The following is a 24,249-nucleotide window of genomic DNA, read 5'->3' as shown; positions in this document are numbered from 1 at the left end:
TATCCTTGATGATACGGCGTGCATCTGCTTGACGTCGAGCGTCTCGTCCACGCCTTCGCTTTGGATGGGGTGGCCGACGAGACGAATCGAGTCTGGTTCGGTCCGGGCAATGTCGCTGAGACGAATCGAGTCTCAGTCGATCGTTGCCATGCCGCCAATCCGAAAGGAAGTTACCAGCATGCCGAAGTCGGCAAGACGACTCGAGTCTGGCTCGATCTTGGGCATGTGGTATGCGGGAGAGACGTCGTTGGTCAGTGCTTTGAGTGACTGCTGATGTCCGTTGACACGGTTGTTGTTGTTGCTGTGTGGTTTGTGTCAACGCGTGCGCCATTTCTGCAGGTTGCTGCTGCTGTGTTGTTGTTGCTGCGTGTGATGTGTTCGTTGTGTGGTGTGTGGCTGTCGACTGCAGCGCGCAGCATGTTGATTTACTGTTGTTGTTGTGGCCGCCGCATGTTGGTATTGTGTAGACGGCTGTTGTGACGTCACGTACGTTGCTGATTGGTCTTCTTGCTGCGATTGCGACGGCGGCGCCTGCTGTTGCTGGTGATAATAGGCTGTTTGCAGTTGATAACGCTGCTCGTATTGTTGTTGTAGCTGTAGCTGCATCTGCTGGTGTGATGGTGGATAATGCGCTGTTGCTGATGAGGCCGCCACAGCTGATGATGGCGGCAACGATTGTGATGGGGGTGGTAGTGGTGGCGTTGCTGCGTCAGCATGTCGGTGCGTTGCAGCTGTGACAGCCGTTGCTGCCACCGTTTCAGCGGCGCCCGTGTAATAAGCGAAATTGTTGATTTTTGTCGCTTCAGCGCTGCTCGGCGGTGTGCTGCCTACGGATGTTGCGGACAGAGATAGCGCTGCTGCAGGCAGTGTCAGCACACCGACGCTACCATGCGTATCGGTGTGATTCGATGAGCCGGGCACATCATTTGTTTCGCCATCATCGTTAGTTTGATCCCGTTGTAGCTGGTGCTTCTGCTGATGTTGTTTCTGTTGTGTAAATATAAAATTAGTATTATTTACTCTACAAAAATGATTTTGTGTTTGTTGTTGAATTATTGTTGAATTTTGTTTGTGGCCTTTGCCAGTTACCTTGGTTTCTTCGGAGGGAACAGAACCTGTTATAATCCAACCGAACACTGTACGTTGTGCTACGAAGGATCCAGAGATTTTCAATTTTACCCCATTTAGAATGATTTTAGGGTAAAGATCCGCTCCAATCAACAAGTCAACCTTTTGACTCGTATGGAAATTATTATCCGCTAAGGGGATATTAGGTAGCCTTTTTAAAATTGAAGAGTTAATTGATCTGGATGGAAGCAGTCCAGTCAATTTTGGCAGTACCAAAGCTTCCGCTTCTAGTTTCAAGCCTTTGTTACGGGGCGAGCCAATTGAGATCGAGCATACCGATTGAACTTGTCCTGATACGGTATTATTCAATCCTGAAACTCGCGCGCTGACCTTTTTGGTTGCCAAATGTAAGCGTTTTTGGATACTATTGCTTACGAAGGTGGCTTCAGATCCCGAATCAATCAGGGCTCTGACAGTGAAGGTGCTCTCGTTGTGACATATGGTCACCATGGCTGTACCTAAGAGCATGCTTCGACTAGTAGGCACATTTGAAATATTGGCCTTAATAGAGGCCACATGAGATTTAGTGGAAATCTCAGCAGTGTCTGTGCTGTCAGATATCTGAGCTATTCCCACACTCTGATCCCGGTGAATCATAGAGTGATGTCTCCGTTTACATTTATTACAATTAAACATACTTTTACAATTTTTGACTTCATGTGAGTCTGATAAACAGTTAAGGCAGACGTGGAGTTTTCTGACAGCATTTAACCGTGCGTTAGGCTGCATCTCAATGAATCTTTGACAAGTTTTCAAAATGTGTGATTGAGATGAGCATAGTTTACATTTAATGTTGTTTGTCTTGGCGTGATAGGAATTGATGGGTTTGGATCCAATCCTTGACTGCAAGGTTGGTATCCGACCTTCACCATCAGCCGACTTAATATTGGGTTGAGTAATCAACTTGCCTTTGAGGTTTGATACTCTCTCAAGCGTTTTAACCCGTTTGGTTAGAAATTTGTCTAACTCAACCCATTTTGGGATCTCTGAATCCGAATCCAGAGATTGTTCCCAAAGCGACAGTGTATAGTCCGGTAGTCGGATTGAACACAAATACGTAAAAATGGCATCCCAGCTATCTACATTGATGCCATGTATCTGTAAAGCTGAAATGCAGCTATTAATCTCCCGCTGTAAATTTCTGAGTTCGGTCTCAGATTCTGTTGAAATATGCGGAAGCTTGAATAATAAATTCAATTGTGTGTTGACAAGCACTCGCTTGTTTTCATACCTACACAACAAATTGTTCCAAGCCAAGGCGAATCCGTCATTCGTCAGTGGCGCTTTCGAAACGATATCTTTTGCCTCACCTCGCGTTTTTTGATTCAAATGGAATAACTTTTCTACCGGAGATAGCCTTGGGTTATTCCCATAAATGGCGGCAAATAAATCCCTAAATGAGGGCCATTGTTAAACATCGCCATGAAACATTTCGGTATCACATGGCGGTAGGTTGATGGTATACCTCACGGGTTCTACAGTTTGTTGTAACCGTTCAGGTTGAATCACCGTTGAATTGGAAGTAGGGCTTTGGTTGAACCCCGTGAGGTTGTGGATGTGTTCGCCCATCAAGGCCGCGCAACACACATAAGCGTGGTAACGGCTTGTATATTTAAGTTTAATGTCGTCAATTGATCTTGTGTCAGAAGGATCCACTTTTGTGAAACACAACTTGTATTCTGACTTTACCTCTGCCCACAGAGATTTCAGTTCAGCTTGTTGAACTTCAAGAGAGTAGGCACTTTGATTGTTTGCTGTTGGAGTAAAAGACTCCTCAAACTCCAGTAGAGCGTCTGCAGCTGTGGTAAAGGCTCTGATTGATTCCATTGTTTTCAAAAAATTGAATCGTAACTGCAAAAATGTTGCACAAAATCGGATCTAAACTTGAAATTAAAATTTAAAAAATATTTGCAAATATGTTGCAAAAGTTCAAAAGTTATAAAACCAATCGCGGACAGACTCTAAATTAGTAGTGCGTTGTTTCTTAGTGAAGCGTGAATATTCGAAAGCACAAAAAAAATTAATCAATTTAGTAAACTATTTTCTCAAAGTATTTTTCCCAAATTTATTTTCAATGTGCTTGCTGGGTAATCGGCCCAATGCACTTGCACACCTAGTCTTCAACTATGTACACAAACAAAATTGATTTGTGCTTAATTGCTTTATTAAAATGTACAAATACATACAATACAAGTTATTGAATAAATTCACAAGCACTTATTTGAATTTATTCACATTCACTTTTGTTCACTGGGTTATTCTAATTTATCACTGCACTATTCCGCTTGTTGCTGTCCTTCTGGAATGGCTGCTGCGCTGCCTTGCCTCTGCTGCTTTGCCTATGCTGGTATGCCGCTCTCACTTTTGTGCTTGACTTTCTTGCTGTCGCTCACTTCACTTTTCTGCTTGGCCTGTGCTGCTTTACCTTTGCTGCTCTCCTTCTGCTGCTTGGCCTTGGCTGCTTGGCCTGTGCTGCTTCTCTGTGCTGCTCTCACTTCGCTGTTTGGCTTTCTTGCCGTCGCTCACTTTTCTGCTAAGTTTTTTTTATGTCACTCACTGCACTTGTAATTTTGTATATTTTTTTTTTTTTTGTTTGCACTCGCGAAACTGCAGCTGCGTTATTGCTGCTTGCCTTTATTGCTATTCGAGCAATATATGGGAAGGCAGAGTTGAGCGACTAGACTCAAATTAAAAATAAGAAAAACCAAAAACCGAGAGAGATTGTTGACGCTCCAGACGATTTTGTGCGTCCAAGAAATTTATAATTTTCTCGAATAACAGAGAGTGTGGTTTTTTTGCAAAGTGAAATAGTGCATTTGCAAGGTGTATTTGTTGTTGTACTTAAATGAAGTACAATACTACCTGCGATCTTGTGCTTTGATTTTGTGGGTAGAGTGCCAAAAATAAGTTTTGGTCTCCACTTCACACAGCACAATGGGTTTTGTACATAAACGATGCACAAATTAACCAAATCTATTGCCTTATAGCTTGCAGAGCACAAATCCAAAATATGTTTGGCTGTAACTTGCGAGTTGCTAAAGCGGGCAAATTATGCACTTTCACTTTAATAAAAAATCGACTTGTTACCTGTTATCCGGCTCGAAGGACCAATGATAATTCGGATGGTGGAGCACGGTGCTCGCTCGTTCCAAGATGTGGTTGGCCGTGGAGAAACGGTCGGCGCAAATGATTCCACAGGAGTATTAAATAAAAAACCAAAAAGTTTCATATAATACTTATATTTAAATATAAACAATTGGAAACACACTTACCACGTCTGTATCGCAAGGTTGTCGCAAAAGGAGAGAGCGCGCAACTTTTTAGTAATTTTTTAGTTGCGCGCGAATTAAAACTTCGAAAAAACTTCGAAAAAGAGAAAAAGAAAAGATTGATCTGCCGATACAGACGTGGCCAAAGAAATTGGGCGGGGGCGGCGTCAACATAGCCATAACGACAGTGTATTTGGAAAAATTTCACAATCTTATGTTAAGGTGTAGAATCGATTTTTTAGTACATATGCACTAAGCAATCGATACCAAGTTGCGTAAAAATATGAACTATACATATTTATGCTAATTAACCGTTTTGAGGTTATTGGAGTTGTCATATAGCCATAACGACAGTGTATTTGGAAAAATTTCACAATCTTATATTAAGGTGTAGAATCGATTTTTTAGTACATATGCACTAAGCAATCTATACCAAGTTGCGTAAAAATATGAACTATACATATTTATGCTAATTAGCCGTTTTGAGGTTATTGGAGTTGTCATATAGCCATAACGACAGTGTATTTGGAAAAATTTCACAATCTTATATTAAGGTGTAGAATCCATTTTTTAGTACATATACATTAAGCAATCGATACCAAGTTGCGTAAAAATATGAACTATACATATTTATGCTAATTAACCGTTTTGAGGTTATTGGAGTTGTCATATAGCCATAACGACAGTGTATTTGGAAAAATTTCACAATCTTATATTAAGGTGTAGAATCGATTTTTTAGTACATATGCACTATGCAATCGATACCAAGTTGCGTAAAAATATGAACTATACATATTTATGCTAATTAACCGTTTTGAGGTTATTGGAGTTGTCATATAGCCATAACGACAGTGTATTTGGAAAAATTTCACAATCTTATATTAAGGTGTAGAATCGAATTTTTAGTACAGATGCATTAAGCAATCGATACCAAGTTGCGTAAAAATATGAACTATACATATTTATGCTTATTAGCCGTTTTGAGGTTATTGGAGTTGTCATATAGCCATAACGACAGTGTATTTGGAAAAATTTCACAATCTTATATTAAGGTGAAGAATCGATTTTTAAGTATTAGTTCGATTTGCGTAAAAATATGAACTATATATATTTATGCTAATTAACCGTTTTGAGGTTATTGGAGTTGTCATATAGCCATAACGACAGTGTATTTGGAAAAATTTCACAATCTTATATTAAGGTGTAGAACCGATTTTTTAGTACATATGCACTAAGTAACCGATACCAATTTGCGTAAAAATATGAACTATACATATTTATGCTAATTAGCTGTTTTGAGGTTATTGGAGATGTTATATAGCCATAACGACAGTGTATTTGGAAAAATTTCACAATCTTATATTAAGGTGTAGAATCGATTTTTTAGTACATATGCACTTAGTTAAAGATACCAAGTTGCGTAAAAATATGAACTATACATATTTATGCTAATTAACCGTTTTGAGGTTATTGGAGTTGTCATATAGCCATAACGACAGTGTATTTGGAAAAATTTCACAATCTTATATTAAGGTGTAGAATCCATTTTTTAGTACATATACATTAAGCAATCGATACCAAGTTGCGTAAAAATATGAACTATACATATTTATGCTAATTAACCGTTTTGAGGTTATTGGAGTTGTCATATAGCCATAACGACAGTGTATTTGGAAATATTTGACAATCTTATATTAAGGTGTAGAATCCATTTTTTAGTACATATGCATTAAGCAATCGATACCCAGTTTCGTAAAAATATTAACTATACATATTTATGCTAATTAACCGTTTTGAGGTTATTGGAGTTGTCATATAGCCATAACGACAGTGTATTTGGAAAAATTTCACAATCTTATATTAAGGTGTAGAATCGATTTTTTAGTACATATGCACTAAACAATCGATACCAAGTTGCGTAAAAATATGAACTATACATATTTATGCTAATTAACCGTTTTGAGGTTATTGGAGTTGTCATATAGCCATAACGACAGTGTATTTGGAAAAATTTCACAATCTTATATTAAGGTGTAGAATCCATTTTTTAGTACATATGCACTAAGAAATCGATACCAAGTTGCGTAAAAATATGAACTATACATATTTATGCTAATTAACCGTTTTGAGGTTATTGGAGTTGTCATATAACCATAACGACAGTGCGTTTGGAAAAATTTCACAATCTTATATTAAGGTGTAGAACCGATTTTTTAGTACACATACATTAAGCAATCGATACCAAGTTGCGTAAAAATATGAACTATACATATTTATGCTAATTAACCGTTTTGAGGTTATTGGAGTTGTCATATAGCCATAACGACAGTGTATTTGGAAAAAATTTCACAATCTTATATTAAGGTGTAGAATCGATTTTTTAGTACATATGCACTAAGCAATCGATACCAAGTTGCGTAAAAATATGAACTATACATATTTATGCTAATTAACCGTTTTGAGGTTATTGGAGTTGTCATATAGCCATAACGACAGTGTATTTGGAAAAATTTCACAATCTTATATTAAGGTGTAGAACCGATTTTTTAGTACATATGCACTAAGCAATCGATACCAAGTTGCGTAAAAATATGAATTATACATATTTATGCTAATTAACCATTTTGAGTTATTGGAGTTGTCATATAGCCATAACGACAATGTATTTGGAAAAAATTCACAATCTAGTATTAAGGTGTAGAATCAATTATTAAGTACATATGCACTAAGAAAACGATACCAAGTTGCTTAAAAATATGAACGATACATATTTATGCTAATTAACCGTTTTGAGGTTATTGGAGTTGTCATATAGCCATAACGACAGTGTATTTGGAAATATTTGACAATCTTATATTGAGGTGTAGAATCGATTTTTTAGTACATATGCACTAAGCAACCGATACCAAGTTGCGTAAAAATATGAACTATACATACTTATGCTAATTAACCGTTTTGAGGTTATTGGAGTTGTCATATAGCCATAACGACAGTGTATTTGGAAAAATTTCACAATCTTATATTAAGCGCGTAGAATCGATTTTGTAGTACATATGCACTAAGTAACCGATACCAAGTTGCGTAAAAATATGAACTATACATATTTATGCTAATTAACCGTTTTGAGGTTATTGGAGTTGTCATATAGCCATAACGACAGTGTATTTGGAAAAATTTCACAATCTTATATTAAGGTGTAGAATCGATTTTTTAGTACATATGCACTAAGCTCTCGATGCCAATTTGCTTAAAAATATGAACTATACATATTTATGCTAATTAGCCGTTTTGAGGTTATTGGAGTTGTCATATAGCCATAACGACAGTGTATTTGGAAAAATTTCACAATCTTATATTAAGGTGTAGAATCGATTTTTTAGTACATATGCACTAAGCAATCGATACCAAGTTGCGTAAAAATATGAACTATACATATTTATGCTAATTAACCGTTTTGAGGTTATTGGAGTTGTCATATAGCCATAACGACAGTGTATTTGGAAAAATTTCACAATCTTATATTAAGGTGTAGAATCGATTTTTTAGTACATATGCACTAAGCAATCGATACCAAGTTGCGTAAAAATATGAACTATACATATTTATGCTAATTAACCGTTTTGAGGTTATTGGAGTTGTCATATAGCCATAACGACAGTGTATTTGGAAAAATTTCACAATCTTATATTAAGGTGTAGAATCCATTTTTTAGTACATATGCACTAAGCAATCGATACCAAGTTGCGTAAAAATATGAACTATACATATTTATGCTAATTAACCGTTTTGAGGTTATTGGAGTTGTCATATAGCCATAACGACAGTGTATTTGGAAAAATTTCACAATCTTGTATTATGGTGTAGAATCGATTTTTTTGTACATATGCCTCAAGCAATCGATACCAAGTTGCGTAGAAATATGAACTATACATATATATGCTAATCAGCCGTTTTGAGGTTATTGGAGATGTCATATAGCCGTAACGACAGTGTATTTGGAAAAATTTCACAATCTTATATTAAGGTGTAGAATCGATTTTTTAGTACATATGCACTAAGCAATCGATAACAAGTTGCGTAAAAATATGAACTATACATATTTATGCTAATTAACCGTTTTGAGGTTATTGGAGTTGTCATATAGCCATAACGACAGTGTATTTGGAAAAATTTCACAATCTTATATTAAGGTGTAGAATCGATTTTTTAGTACATATGCACTAAGTAACCGATACCAAGTTGCGTAAAAATATGAACTATACATATTTATGCTAATTAACCGTTTTGAGGTTATTGGAGTTGTCATATAGCCATAACGACAGTGTATTTGGAAAAATTTCACAATCTTATATTAAGGTGTAGAATCGATTTTGTAGTACATATACATTAAGCAATCGATACCAAGTTGCGTAAAAATATGAACTATACATATTTATGCTAACTAACCGTTTTGAGGTTATTGGAGTTGTCATATAGCCATAACGACAGTGTATTTGGAAAAATTTCACAATCTTATATTAATTTTAGAATCGATTTTGTAGTACATATGCACTAAGCAATCGATACCAAGTTGCGTAAAAATATGAACTATACATATTTATGCTAATAAGCCGTTTTGAGGTTATTGGAGTTGTCATATAGCCATAACGACAGTGCGTTTGGAAAAATTTCACAATCTTATATTAAGGTGTAGAATCGATTTTTTAGTACATATGCACTAAGTAACCGATACCAAGTTGCGTAAAAATATGAACTATACATATTTATGCTAATTAGCTGTTTTGAGGTTATTGGAGATGTCATATAGCCATAACGACAGTGTATTTGGAAAAATTTCACAATCTTATATCAAGATGTAGAATCGATTTTTTAGTCCATTTGCATTAAGCAATCGATACCAAGTTGCGTAAAAATATGAACTATACATATTTATGCTAATTAACCGTTTTGAGGTTATTGGAGTTGTCATATAGCCATAACGACAGTGTATTTGAAAAAATTTCACAATCTTATATTAAGGTGTAGAATCGATTTTTTACTACACATGCACTAAGCAATCGATACCAAGTTGCGTAAAAATATGAACTATACATATTTTTGCTAATTAGCTGTTTTGAGGTTATTGGAGTTTTCATATAGCCATAACGACAGTGTATTTGGAAAAATTTCACAATCTTATATTAAGGTGTAGAATCGATTTTTTAGTACATATGCACTAAGCAATCGATACCAAGTTGCGTAAAAATATGAACTATACATATTTATGCTAATTAGCTGTTTTGAGGTTATTGGAGTTTTCATATAGCCATAACGACAGTGTATTTGGAAAAATTTCACAATCTTATATTAAGGTGTAGAATCGATTTTTTAGTACATATGCTTTAAGCACTCGATACCAAGTTGCTTAAAAATATGAACTATATATATTTATGCTAATTAACCGTTTTGAGATTATTGGAGTTGCCATACAGCCGTAACGACAGTGTATTTGGAAAAATTTCACAATCTTATATTAAGGTGTAGAATCGATTTTTTAGTACATATGCACTACGCAATCGATACCAAGTTGCGTAAAAATATGAACTATACATATTTATGCTAATTAACCGTTTTGAGGTTATTGGAGTTGTCATATAGCCATAACGACAGTGTATTTGGAAAAATTTCACAATCTTATATTAAGGTGTAGAACCAATTTTTTAGTACATATGCACTAAGCAATCTATACCAAGTTGCTTAAAAATATGAACTATACATATTTATGCTAATTAACCGTTTTGAGGTTATTGGAGTTGTCATATAGCCATAACGACAGTGTATTTGGAAAAATTTCAAAATCTTATATTAAGGTGTAGAATCCATTTTTTAGTACATATGCACTAAGCAATCGATACCAAGTTGCGTAAAAATATGAACTATACATATTTATGCTAATTAGCCGTTTTGAGGTTATTGGAGTTGTCATATAGCCATAACGACAGTGTATTTGGAAAAATTTCACAATCTTATATTAAGGTGTAGAATCGATTTTTTAGTACATATGCACTAAGCAATCGATACCAAGTTGCGTAAAAATATGAACTATACATATTTATGCTAATTAACCGTTTTGAGGTTATTGGAGTTGTCATATAGCCATAACGACAGTGTATTTGGAAAAATTTCACAATCTTATATTAAGGTGTAGAATCGATTTTTTAGTACATATGCACTAAGCAATCGATACCAAGTTGCGTAAAAATATGAACTATACATATTTATGCTAATTAACCGTTTTGAGGTTATTGGAGTTGTCATATAGCCATAACGACAGTGTATTTGGAAAAATTTCACAATCTTATATTAAGGTGTAGAATCGATTTTTTAGTACATATGCACTAAGCAATCGATACCAAGTTGCGTAAAAATACGAACTATACATATTTATGCTAATTAACCGTTTTGAGGTTATTGGAGTTGTCATATAGCCATAACGACAGTGTATTTGAAAAAAATTCACAATCTTATATTAAGGTGTAGAATCGATTTTTTAGTACATATGCACTAAGCAATCGATACCAAGTTGCGTAAAAATATGAACTATATATATTTATGCTAATTAACCGTTTTGAGGTTATTGGAGTTGTCATATAGCCATAACGACAGTGTATTTGGAAAAATTTCACAATCTTATATTAAGGTGTAGAATCGATTTTTTAGTACATATGCATTAAGCACTCGATACCAAGTTGCGTAAAAATATGAACTATACATATTTATGCTAATTAGCCGTTTGAGGTTATTGGAGTTGTCATATAGCCATAACGACAGTGTATTTGGAAAAATTTCACAATCTTATATTAAGGTGTAGAATCGATTTTTTGGTACATATACATTAAGCAATCGATACCAAGTTGCGTAAAAATATGAACTATACATATTTATGCTAATTAACCGTTTTGAGGTTATTGGAGTTGTCATATAGCCATAACGACAGTGTATTTGGAAAAATTTCACAATCTTATATTTAGGTGTAGAATCGATTTTTTAGTACATATGCATTAAGCAATCTATACCAAGTTGCGTAAAAATATGAACTATACATATTTATGCTAATTAACCGTTTTGAGGTTATTGGAGTTGTCATATAGCCATAACGACAGTGTATTTGGAAAAATTTCACAATCTTATATTAAGGTGTAGAATCGATTTTGTAGTACATATGCAATAAGCAACCGATACTAAGTTGCGTAAAAAATGGGCTATACATATTTATGCTAATTAACCGTTTTGAGTTTATTGGAGTTGTCATATAGCCATAACGACAGTGTATTTGGAAAAATTTCACAATCTTATATTAAGGTGTAGAATCGATTTTTAAGTACATATGCACTAAGCAATCTATACCAAGTTGCGTAAAAATATGAACTATACATATTTATGCTAATTAACCGTTTTGAGGTTATTGGAGTTGTCATATAGCCATAACGACAGTGTATTTGGAAAAATTTCACAATCTTATATTAAGGTGTAGAATCCATTTTTTAGTACATATGCACTTAGCAATCGATACCAAGTTGCGTAAAAATATGAACTATACATATTTATGCTAATTAACCGTTTTGAGGTTATTGGAGTTGTCATATAGCCATAACGACAGTGTATTTGGAAAAATTTCACAATCTTATATTAAGGCGTAGAATCGATTTTTTAGTACATATGCACTAAGCAATCGATACCAAGTTGCGTAAAAATATGAACTATACATATTTATGCTAATTAACCGTTTTGAGGTTATTGGAGTTGTCATATAGCCATAACGACAGTGTATTTGGAAAAATTTCACAATCTTATATTAAGGCGTAGAATCGATTTTTTAGCACATATGCACTAAGCAATCGATACCAAGTTGCGTAAAAATATGCACTATACATATTTATGCTAATTAACCGTTTTGAGGTTATTGGAGTTGTCATATAGCCATAACGACAGTGCATTTGGAAAAATTTCGCAATCTTATATTAAGGTGTAGAATCGATTTTTTAGTACATATGCACTAAGTAACCGATACCAAGTTGCGTAAAAATATGAACTATACATATTTATACTGATTAACCGTTTTGAGGTTATTGGAGTTGTCATATAGCCATAACGACAGTGTATTTGGAAAAATTTCACAATCTTATATTAAGGTGTAGAATCGATTTTGTAGTACATATGCACTAAGCAATCGATACCAAGTTGCGTAAAAATATGAACTATACATATTTATGCTAATTAACCGTTTTGAGGTTATTGGAGTTGTCATATAGCCATAACGACAGTGTATTTGGAAAAATTTCACAATCTTATATTAAGGTGTAGAATCGATTTTTTAGTACATATGCACTAAGTAGCCGATACCAAGTTGCGTAAAAATATGAACTATACATATTTACGCTAATTAACCGTTTTGAGGTTATTGGAGTTGTCATATAGCCATAACGACAGTGTATGTATTTGGAAAAATTTCACAATCTTATATTAAGGCGTAGAATCGATTTTTTAGTACATATGCACTAAGTAGCCGATACCAAGTTGCGTAAAAATATGAACTATACATATTTATGCTAATTTACCGTTTTGAGGTTATTGGAGTTGTCATATAGCCATAACGACAGTGTATTTGAAAAATTTCACAATATTATATTAAGGTGTAGAATCGATTTTTTAGTACATATGCACTATCTGCACAATCTATACCAAGGTGCGTAAAAATATGAACTTTACATATTTATGCTAATTAGCTGTATTGAGGTTATTGGAGTTGTCATATAGCCATAACGACAGTGTATTTGAAAAATTTTCACAATATTAAATTAAGGCGTAGAATCGATTTTTTAGTACATATGCACTACGCAATAGATACCAAGTTGCGTAAAAATATGAACTATATATATTTATGCTAATTAACCGTTTTGAGGTTATTGGAGTTGTCATATAGCCATAACGACAGTGTATTTGGAAAAATTTCACAATTTTATATTAGGTGTAGAATCGATTTTGTAGTACACATGCACTAAGCAATCTATACCAAGTTGAACTATACATATTTATGCTAATTAGCTGTTTTGAGGTTATTGGAGTTGTCATATAGCCATAACGACAGTGTATTTGGAAAAATTACACAATCTTATATTAAGGTGTAGAATCCATTTTTTAGTACATATGCATTAAGCAATCGATACCCAGTTTCGAAAAAATATTAACTATACATATTTATGCTAATTAACCGTTTTGAGGTTATTGGAGTTGTCATATAGCCATAACGACAGTGTATTAGGAAAGATTTCGCAATCTTATATTAAGGTGTAGAATCCATTTTTTAGTACATATGCATTAAGCAATCGATACCAAGTTTCGTAAAAATATTAACTATACATATTTATGCTAATTAACCGTTTTGAGGTTATTGGAGTTGTCATATAGCCATAACGACAGTGTATTTGGAAATATTTGACAATCTTATATTAAGGTGTAGAATCCATTTTTTAGTACATATGCACTAAGCAATCGATACCAAGTTGCGTAAAAATATGAACTATACATATTTATGCTAATTAGCCTTTTTGAGGTTATTGGAGATGTCATATAGCCATAACGACAGTGTATTTGAAAAAATTTCACAATCTTATATTAAGGTGTAGAATCGATTTTTTAGTACACATGCACTAAGCAATCTGTACCAAGTTGCGTAAAAATATGAACTATACATATTTATGCTAATTAACCGTTTTGAGGTTATTGGAGTTGTCATATAGCCATAACGACAGTGTATTTGGAAAAATTTCACAATCTTATATTAAGGTGTAGAATCGATTTTTTAGTACATATGCACTAAGCAATCGATACCAAGTTGCGTAAAAATATGAACTATACATATTTATGCTAATTAACCGTTTTGAGGTTATTGGAGTTGTCATATAGCCATAACGACAGTGTATTTGGAAAAATTTCACAATCTTATATTAAGGTGTAGAATCGATTTTTTAGTACATATGCACTAAGCAATCGATACCAAGTTGCGTAAAAATATGAACTATACATATATATGCTAATTAACCGTTTTGAGGTTATTGGAGTTGTCATATAGCCATAACGACAGTGTATTTGGAAAAATTTCACAATCTTATATTAAGGTGTAGAATCGACTTTTTAGTACATATGCACTAAGCAATCGATACCAAGTTGCGTAAAAATATGAACTATACATATTTATGCTAATTAACCGTTTTGAGGTTATTGGAGTTGTCATATAGCCATAACGACAGTGTATTTGGAAAAATTTCACAATCTTATATTAAGGTGTAGAATCGATTTTTTAGTACAGATGCACTAAGCAATCGATACCAAGTTGCGTAAAAATATGAACTATACATATTTATGCTAATTAACCGTTTTGAGGTTATTGGAGTTGTCATATAGCCATAACGACAGTGTATTTGGAAAAATTTCACAATCTTATATTAAGGCGTAGAATCGATTTTTTAGTACATATGCACTAAGCAATCGATACCAAGTTGCGTAAAAATATGAACTATACATATTTATGCTAATTAACCGTTTTGAGGTTATTGGAGTTGTCATATAGCCATAACGACAGTGTATTTGGAAAAATTTCACAATCTTATATTAAGGTGTAGAATCGATTTTTTAGTACATATGCACTACGCAGTCGATACCAAGTTGCGTAAAAATATGAACTATACATATTTATGCTAATTAACCGTTTTGAGGTTATTGGAGTTGTCATATAGCCATAACGACAGTGTATTTGGAAAAATTTCACAATCTTATATTAAGGTGTAGAATCGATTTTTTAGTACATATGCACTAAGCAATCGATACCAAGTTGCGTAAAAATATGAACTATACATATTTATGCTAATTAACCGTTTTGAGGTTATTGGAGTTGTCATATAGCCATAACGACAGTGTATTTGGAAAAATTACACAATCTTATATTAAGGCGTAGAATCGATTTTTTTGTACATATGCACTAAGCAATCGATACCCAGTTGCGTAAAAATATGAACTATACATATTTATGCTAATTAACCGTTTTGAGGTTATTGGAGTTGTCATATAGCCATAACGACAGTGTATTTGGAAAAATTTCACAATCTTATATTAAGGTGTAGAATCGATTTTGTAGTACATATGCACTAAGCAATCGATACCAAGTTGCGTAAAAATATGAACTATACATATTTATGCTAATTAACCGTTTTGAGGTTATTGGAGTTGTCATATAGCCATAACGACAGTGCATTTGGAAAAATTTCACAATCTTATATTAAGGTGTAGAATCGATTTTATAGTACATATGCACTAAGCAATCGATACCTAGTTGCGTAAAAATATGAACTATACATATTTATGCTAATTAACCGTTTTGAGGTTATTGGAGTTGTCATATAGCCATAACGACAGTGTATTTGGAAAAATTTCACAATCTTATATTAAGGTGTAGAATCGATTTTTTAGTACATATGCACTAAGCACTCGATACCAAGTTGCGTAAAAATATGAACTATACATATTTATGCTAATTAACCGTTTCGAGGTTATTGGAGTTGTCATATAGCCATAACGACAGTGTATTTGGAAAAATTTCACAATCTTATATTAAGGTGTAGAATCGATTTTTTAGTACATATGCACTAAGCAATCGATACCAAGTTGCGTAAAAATATGAACTATACATATTTATGCTAATTAACCGTTTTGAGGTTATTGGAGTTGTCATATAGCCATAACGACAGTGTATTTGGAAAAATTTCACAATCTTATATTAAGGTGTAGAATCGATTTTTTAGTACATATCCACTAAGCAATCGATACCAAGTTGCGTAAAAATATGAACTATACATATTTATGCTAATTAACCGTTTTGAGGTTATTGGAGTTGTCATATAGCCATAACGACAGTGTATTTGGAAAAATTTCACAATCTTATATTAAGGTGTAGAACCGATTTTTTAGTACACATGCACTAAGCAATCGATACCAAGTTGCGTAAAAATATGAACTATACATACTTATGCTAATTAACCGTTTTGAGGTTATTGGAGTTGTCATATAGCCATAACGACAGTGTATTTGGAAAAATTTCACAATCTTATATTAAGGTGTAGAATCGATTTTATAGTACATATGCACTAAGTAATCGATACCAAGTTGCGTAAAAATATGAACTATACATATTTATGCTAATTAACCGTTTTGAGGTTATTGGAGTTGTCATATAGCCATAACGACAGTGTATTTGGAAAAATTTCACAATCTTATATTAAGGTGTAGAATCGATTTTTTAGTACAGATGCACTAAGCAATCGATACCAAGTTGCGTAAAAATATGAACTATACATATTTATGCTAATTAACCGTTTTGAGGTTATTGGAGTTGTCATATAGCCATAACGACAGTGTATTTGGAAAAATTTCACAATCTTATATTAAGGTGTAGAATCGATTTTTTAGTACATATGCACTAAGAAATCGATACCAAGTTGCGTAAAAATATGAACTATACATATTTATGCTAATTAACCGTTTTGAGGTTATTGGAGTTGTCATATAGCCATAACGACAGTGTATTTGGAAAAATTTCACAATCTTATATTAAGGTGTAGAATCGATTTTTTAGTACATATGCACTAAGCAATCGATACCAAGTTGCGTAAAAATATGAACTATAAATATTTATGCTAATTAACCGTTTTGAGGTTATTGGAGTTGTCATATAGCCATAACGACAGTGTATTTGGAAAAATTTCACAATCTTATATTAAGGTGTAGAATCGATTTTTTAGTACATATGCACTAAGCAATCGATACCAAGTTGCGTAAAAATATGAACTATACATATTTATGCTAATTAACCGTTTTGAGGTTATTGGAGTTGTCATATAGCCATAACGACAGTGTATTTGGAAAAATTTCACAATCTTATATTAAGGTGTAGAATCGATTTTTTAGTACATATGCACTAAGCAATCGATACCAAGTTGCGTAAAAATATGAACTATACATATTTATGCTAATTAACCGTTTTGAGGTTATTGGAGTTGTCATATAGCCATAACGACAGTGTATTTGGAAAAATTTCACAATCTTATATTAAGGTGTAGAATCGATTTTTTAGTACATATGCACTAAGCAATCGATACCAAGTTGCGTAAAAATATGAACTATACATATCTATGCTAATTAACCGTTTTGAGGTTATTGGAGTTTTCATATAGCCATAACGACAGTGTATTTGGAAAAATTTCACAATCTTATATTAAGGTGTAGAATCGATTTTTTAGTACATATGCACTAAGCAATCGATACCAAGTTGCGTAAAAATATGAACTATACATATTTATGCTAATTAACCGTTTTGAGGTTATTGGAGTTGTCATATAGCCATAACGACAGTGTATTTGGAAAAATTTCACAATCTTATATTAAGGTGTAGAATCCATTTTTTAGTACATATGCACTAAGCAATCGATACCAAGTTGCGTAAAAATATGAACTATACATATTTATGCTAATTAACCGTTTTGAGGTTATTGGAGTTGTCATATAGCTATAACGACAGTGTATTTGGAAAAATTTCACAATCTTATATTAAGGTGTAGAATACATTTTTTAGTACATATGCACTAAGCAATCGATACCAAGTTGCGTAAAAATATGAACTATACATATTTATGCTAATTAACCGTTTTGAGGTTATTGGAGTTGTCATATAGCCATAACGACAGTGTATTTGGAAAAATTTCACAATCTTATATTAAAGTGTAGAATCGATTTTTTAGTACATATGCACTAAGCAATCGATACCAAGTTGCGTAAAAATATGAACTATACATATTTATGCTAATTAACCGTTTTGAGGTTATTGGAGTTGTCATATAGCCATAACGACAGTGTATTTGGAAAAATTTCACAATCTTATATTAAGGTGTAGAATCGATCATTTAGTACATATGCACTAAGCAATCGATACCAAGTTGCGTAAAAATATGAACTATACATATTTATGCTAATTAACCGTTTTGAGGTTATTGGAGTTGTCATATAGCCATAACGACAGTGTATTTGGAAAAATTTCACAATCTTATATTAAGGTGTAGAATCGATTTTTTAGTACATATGCACTAAGCAATCGATACCAAGTTGCGTAAAAATATGAACTATACATATTTATGCTAATTAACCGTTTTGAGGTTATTGGAGTTGTCATATAGCCATAACGACAGTGTATTTGGAAAAATTTCACAATCTTATATTAAGGTGTAGAATCGATTTTTTAGTACATATGCACTAAGCAATCGATACCAAGTTGCGTAAAAATATGAACTATACATATTTATGCTAATTAACCGTTTTGAGGTTATTGGAGTTGTCATATAGCCATAACGACAGTGTATTTGGAAAAATTTCACAATCTTATATTAAGGTGTAGAATCGATTTTTTAGTACATATGCACTAAGCAATCGATACCAAGTTGCGTAAAAATATGAACTATACATATTTATGCTAATTAACCGTTTTGAGGTTATTGGAGTTGTCATATAGCCATAACGACAGTGTATTTGGAAAAATATCACAATCTTATATTAAGGTGTAGAATCGATTTTTTAGTACATATGCACTAAGCAATCTATACCAAGTTGCGTAAAAATATGAACTATACATATTTATGCTAATTAACCGTTTTGAGGTTATTGGAGTTGTCATATAGCCATAACGACAGTGTATTTGGAAAAATTTCACAATCTTATATTAAGGTGTAGAATCGATTTTTTAGTACATATGCACTAAGCAATCGATACCCAGTTTCGTAAAAATATGAACTATACATATTTATGCTAATTAACCGTTTTGAGGTTATTGGAGTTGTCATATAGCCATAACGACAGTGTATTTGGAAAAATTACACAATCTTATATTAAGGTGTAGAATCCATTTTTTAGTACATATGCATTAAGCAATCGATACCCAGTTTCGTAAAAATATTAACTATACATATTTATGCTAATTAACCGTTTTGAGGTTATTGGAGTTGTCATATAGCCATAACGACAGTGTATTTGGAAATATTTGACAATCTTATATTAAGGTGTAGAATCCATTTTTTAGTACATATGCACTAAGCAATCGATACCAAGTTGCGTAAAAATATGAACTATACATATTTATGCTAATTAACCGTTTTGAGGTTATTGGAGTTGTCATATAGCCATAACGACAGTGTATTTGGAAAAATTTCACAATCTTATATTAAGGTGTAGAATCGATTTTTTAGTACATATGCACTAAGTAACCGATACCAAGTTGCGTAAAAATATGAACTATACATATTTATGCTAATTAACCGTTTTGAGGTTATTGGAGTTGTCATATAGCCATAACGACAGTGTATTTGGAAAAATTTCACAATCTTATATTAAGGTGTAGAATCCATTTTTTAGTACATATGCACTAAGCAATCGATACCAAGTTGCGTAAAAATATGAACTATACATATTTATGCTAATTAACCGTTTTGAGGTTATTGGAGTTGTCATATAGCCATAACGACAGTGTATTTGGAAAAATTTCACAATCTTATATTAAGGTGTAGAATCGATTTTTTAGTACATATGCACTAAGCAATCGATACCAAGTTGCGTAAAAATATGAACTATACATATTTATGCTAATTAACCGTTTTGAGGTTATTGGAGTTGTCATATAGCCATAACGACAGTGTATTTGGAAAAATTACACAATCTTATATTAAGGTGTAGAATCCATTTTTTAGTACATATGCATTAAGCAATCGATACCCAGTTTCGTAAAAATATTAACTATACATATTTATGCTAATTAACCGTTTTGAGGTTATTGGAGTTGTCATATAGCCATAACGACAGTGTATTTGGAAAAATTTCACAATCTTATATTAAGGTGTAGAATCGATTTTTTAGTACATATGCACTAAGCAATCGATACCAAGTTGCGTAAAAATATGAACTATACATATTTATGCTAATTAACCGTTTTGAGGTTATTGGAGTTGTCATATAGCCATAACGACAGTGTATTTGGAAAAATTTCACAATCTTATATTAAGGTGTAGAATCGATCTTTTAGTACATATGCACTAAGTAACCGATACCAAGTTGCGTAAAAATATGAACTATACATATTTATGCTAATTAACCGTTTTGAGGTTATTGGAGTTGTCATATAGCCATAACGACAGTGTATTTGGAAAAATTTCACAATCTTATATTAAGGTGTAGAATCGATTTTGTAGTACATATGCACTAAGCAATCGATACCAAGTTGCGTAAAAATATGAACTATACATATTTATGCTAATTAACCGTTTTGAGGTTATTGGAGTTGTCATATAGCCATAACGAGAGTGTATTTGGAAAAATTTCACAATCTTATATTAAGGTGTAGAATCGATTTTTTAGTACATATGCACTAAGCAATCGATACCAAGTTGCGTAAAAATATGAACTATACATATTTATGCTAATTAGCTGTTTTGAGGTTATTGGAGTTGTCATATAGCCATAACGACAGTGTATTTGGAAAAATTTCACAATCTTATATTAAGGTGTAGAATCGATTTTTTAGTACACATGCACTAAGCAATCTATACCAAGCTGCGTAAAAATATGAACTATACATATTTATGCTAATTAGCTGTTTTGAGGTTATTGGAGTTTTCATATAGCCATAACGACAGTGTATTTGAAAAAATATCACAATCTTATATTAAGGTGTAGAATCGATTTTTTAGTACATATGCACTAAGTAATCGATACCAAGTTGCGTAAAAATATGAACTATACATATTTATGCTAATTAACCGTTTTGAGGTTATTGGAGTTGTCATATAGCCATAACGACAGTGTATTTGGAAAAATTTCACAATCTTATATTAAGGTGTAGAATCCATATTTGAGTACAAATGCACTAAGCAATCGATACCAAGTTGCGTAAAAATATGAATTATACATATTTATGCTAATTAACCGTTTTGAGGTTATTGGAGTTGTCATATAGCCATAACGACAGTGTATTTGGAAAAATTTCACAATCTTATATTAAGGTGTAGAATCCATTTTTTAGTACATATACATTAAGCACTCGATACCAGGTTGCGTAAAAATATGAACTATACATATTTATGCCAATTAGCTGTTTTGAGGTTATTAGAGTTGTCATATAGCCATAACGACAGTGTATTTAGAAAAATTTCACAATCCTATATTAAGGTGTAGAATCGATTTTTTAGTACATATGCACCAAGCAATCGATACCAAGTTGCGTAAAAATATGAACTATACATATTTATGCTAATTAACCGTTTTGAGGTTATTGGAGTTGTCATATAGCCATAACGACAGTGTATTTGGAAAAATTTCACAATCTTATATTAAGGTGTAGAATCGATTTTTTAGTACATATGCACCAAGCAATCTATACCAAGTTGCGTAAAAATATGAACCATACATATTTATGCTAATTAACCGTTTTGAGGTTATTGGAGATGTCATATAGCCGTAACGACAGTAAATTTGGAAAAATTTCACAATCTTATATTAAGGTGTAGAATCCATTTTTTAGTACATATACATTAAGCAGTCGATACCAAGTTGCGTAAAAATATGAACTATACATATGTATGCTAATTAACCGTTTTGAGGTTATTGGAGTTGTCATATAGCCATAACGACAGTGTATTTGGAAAAATTTCACAATCTTATATTAAGGTGTAGAATCGATTTTTTAGTACATATACACTAAGAAATCGATACCAAGTTGAGTAAAAATATGAACTATACATATATATGCTAATTAGCCGTTTTAAGGTTTTTGGAGTTATCATATAGCCATAACGACAGTGTATTTGGAAAAATTTCACAATCTTATATTAAGGTGTAGAATCCATTTTTTAGTACATATACATTAAGCAGTCGATAACAAGTTGCGTAAAAATATGAACTATACATATGTATGCTAATTAACCGTTTTGAGGTTATTGGAGTTGTCATATAGCCTGATAATTCGGATGGTGGAGCACGGTGCTCGCTCGTTCCAAGATGTGGTTGGCCGTAGGGAAACGGTCGGCGCAAATGATTCCACAGGAGTATTAAATAAAAAACCAAAAAGTTTCATATAATACTTATATTTAATTATAAACAAATCGGAAACACACTTACCACGTCTGTATCGCTGGCTGGTCGCAAAAGGAGAGAGCGCGCAACTTTTTAGTCAGTGTTTAGTTGCGCGCGAATTAAAACTTCGAAAAAACTTCGAAAAAGAGAAAAAGAAAAGATTGATCTGCCGATACAGACGTGGCAAAACAAATTGGGCGGGGGCGGCGTCAACATTCTCCCCGCCTTGCAGTAGTACTGCAAATGCAGTTTACAATAAATTACTTAAAACTAACTTAACTAACTGGCTCCTGCACTTCCTCTTCCACGTCTTCTTTGCAGATGGGGTGGCCGACGAGACGAATCGAGTCTGGTTCGGTCCGGGAAATGCCGCTGAGATGAATCGAATCTCAGTCGGTCATTCCATGCCGCCAATTTGCATAGAAGTCACCACCTTCCGAGGTCGGCGAGACGACTCGAGTCTAACTCGATCCTGGGTAGGTGGTGAATGTGAGAGGCGTTGACAGCCAGTGCACTTTATTGTGCCGATGTTATACGACGCCGCATATGATATTTCCCAGCGACGTATTTTGGGCGATGAGTTGGCCCATTGCCGCTGGTTGTAACCCGGGCAACATGAGCCGGGAGTAAACGTCCGTAGTGCTGCTTGCCTATCCTTGATGATACGGCGTGCATCTGCTTGACGTCGAGCGTCTCGTCCACGCCTTCGCTTTGGATGGGGTGGCCGACGAGACGAATCGAGTCTGGTTCGGTCCGGGCAATGTCGCTGAGACGAATCGAGTCTCAGTCGATCGTTGCCATGCCGCCAATCCGAAAGGAAGTTACCAGCATGCCGAAGTCGGCGAGACGACTCGAGTCTGGCTCGATCTTGGGCATGTGGTATGCGGGAGAGACGTCGTTGGTCAGTGCTTTGAGTGACTGCTGATGTCCGTTGACACGGTTGTTGTTGTTGCTGTGTGGTTTGTGTCAACGCGTGCGCCATTGCTGCAGGTTGCTGCTGCTGTGTTGTTGTTGCTGCTTGTGATGTGTTCGTTGTGTGGTGTGTGGCTGTCGACTGCGTTGCTTGTCTGTTGCAGCGCGCAGCATGTTGATTAACTGTTGTTGTTGTGGCCGCCGCATGTTGGTATTGTTTAGACGGCTGTTGTGACGTCACGTACGTTGCTGATTGGTCTTCTTGCTGCGATTGCGACGGCGGCGCCTGCTGTTGCTGGTGATAATAGGCTGTTTGCAGTTGATAACGCTGCTCGTATTGTTGTTGTAGCTGTAGCTGCATCTGCTGGTGTGATGGTGGATAATGCGCTGTTGCTGATGAGGCCGCCACAGCTGATGATGGCGGCAACGATTGTGATGGGGGTGGTAGTGGTGGCGTTGCTGCGTCAGCATGTCGGTGCGTTGCAGCTGTGACAGCCGTTGCTGCCACCGTTTCAGCGGCGCCCGTGTAATAAGCGAAATTGTTGATATTTGTCGCTTCAGCGCTGCTCGGCGGTGTGCTGCCTACGGATGTTGCGGACAGAGATAGCGCTGCTGCAGGCAGTGTCAGCACACCGACGCTACCATGCGTATCGGTGTGATTCCATGAGCCGGGCGCATCATTTGTTTCGCCATCATCGTTAGTTTGATCCCGTTGTAGCTGGTGCTTCTGCTGATGTTGTTT

At 34.1% G+C, this 24,249-nt stretch overlaps 1 protein-coding gene across 1 annotated transcript; it reads right to left on the bottom strand.

The window, feature by feature from the left end:
• Positions 1-315: 315 nt before the first annotated feature.
• Positions 316-24,249, bottom strand: LOC125780211 (DNA N6-methyl adenine demethylase-like; the record flags this gene model as incomplete). The annotated part of the gene is made up of 3 exons (XM_049462030.1): positions 316-987; positions 1,090-1,259; positions 23,490-24,249. Coding segments are annotated over 3 exons (1,602 nt in total), but the record flags the coding sequence as incomplete, so codon positions are not given.

This window comes from Bactrocera dorsalis, unplaced genomic scaffold, assembly GCF_023373825.1.
Source record: "Bactrocera dorsalis isolate Fly_Bdor unplaced genomic scaffold, ASM2337382v1 BdCtg216, whole genome shotgun sequence".
NCBI lineage: Eukaryota > Metazoa > Arthropoda > Insecta > Diptera > Tephritidae > Bactrocera > Bactrocera dorsalis.
This window is presented reverse-complemented; position numbering and strand designations above follow the sequence as displayed.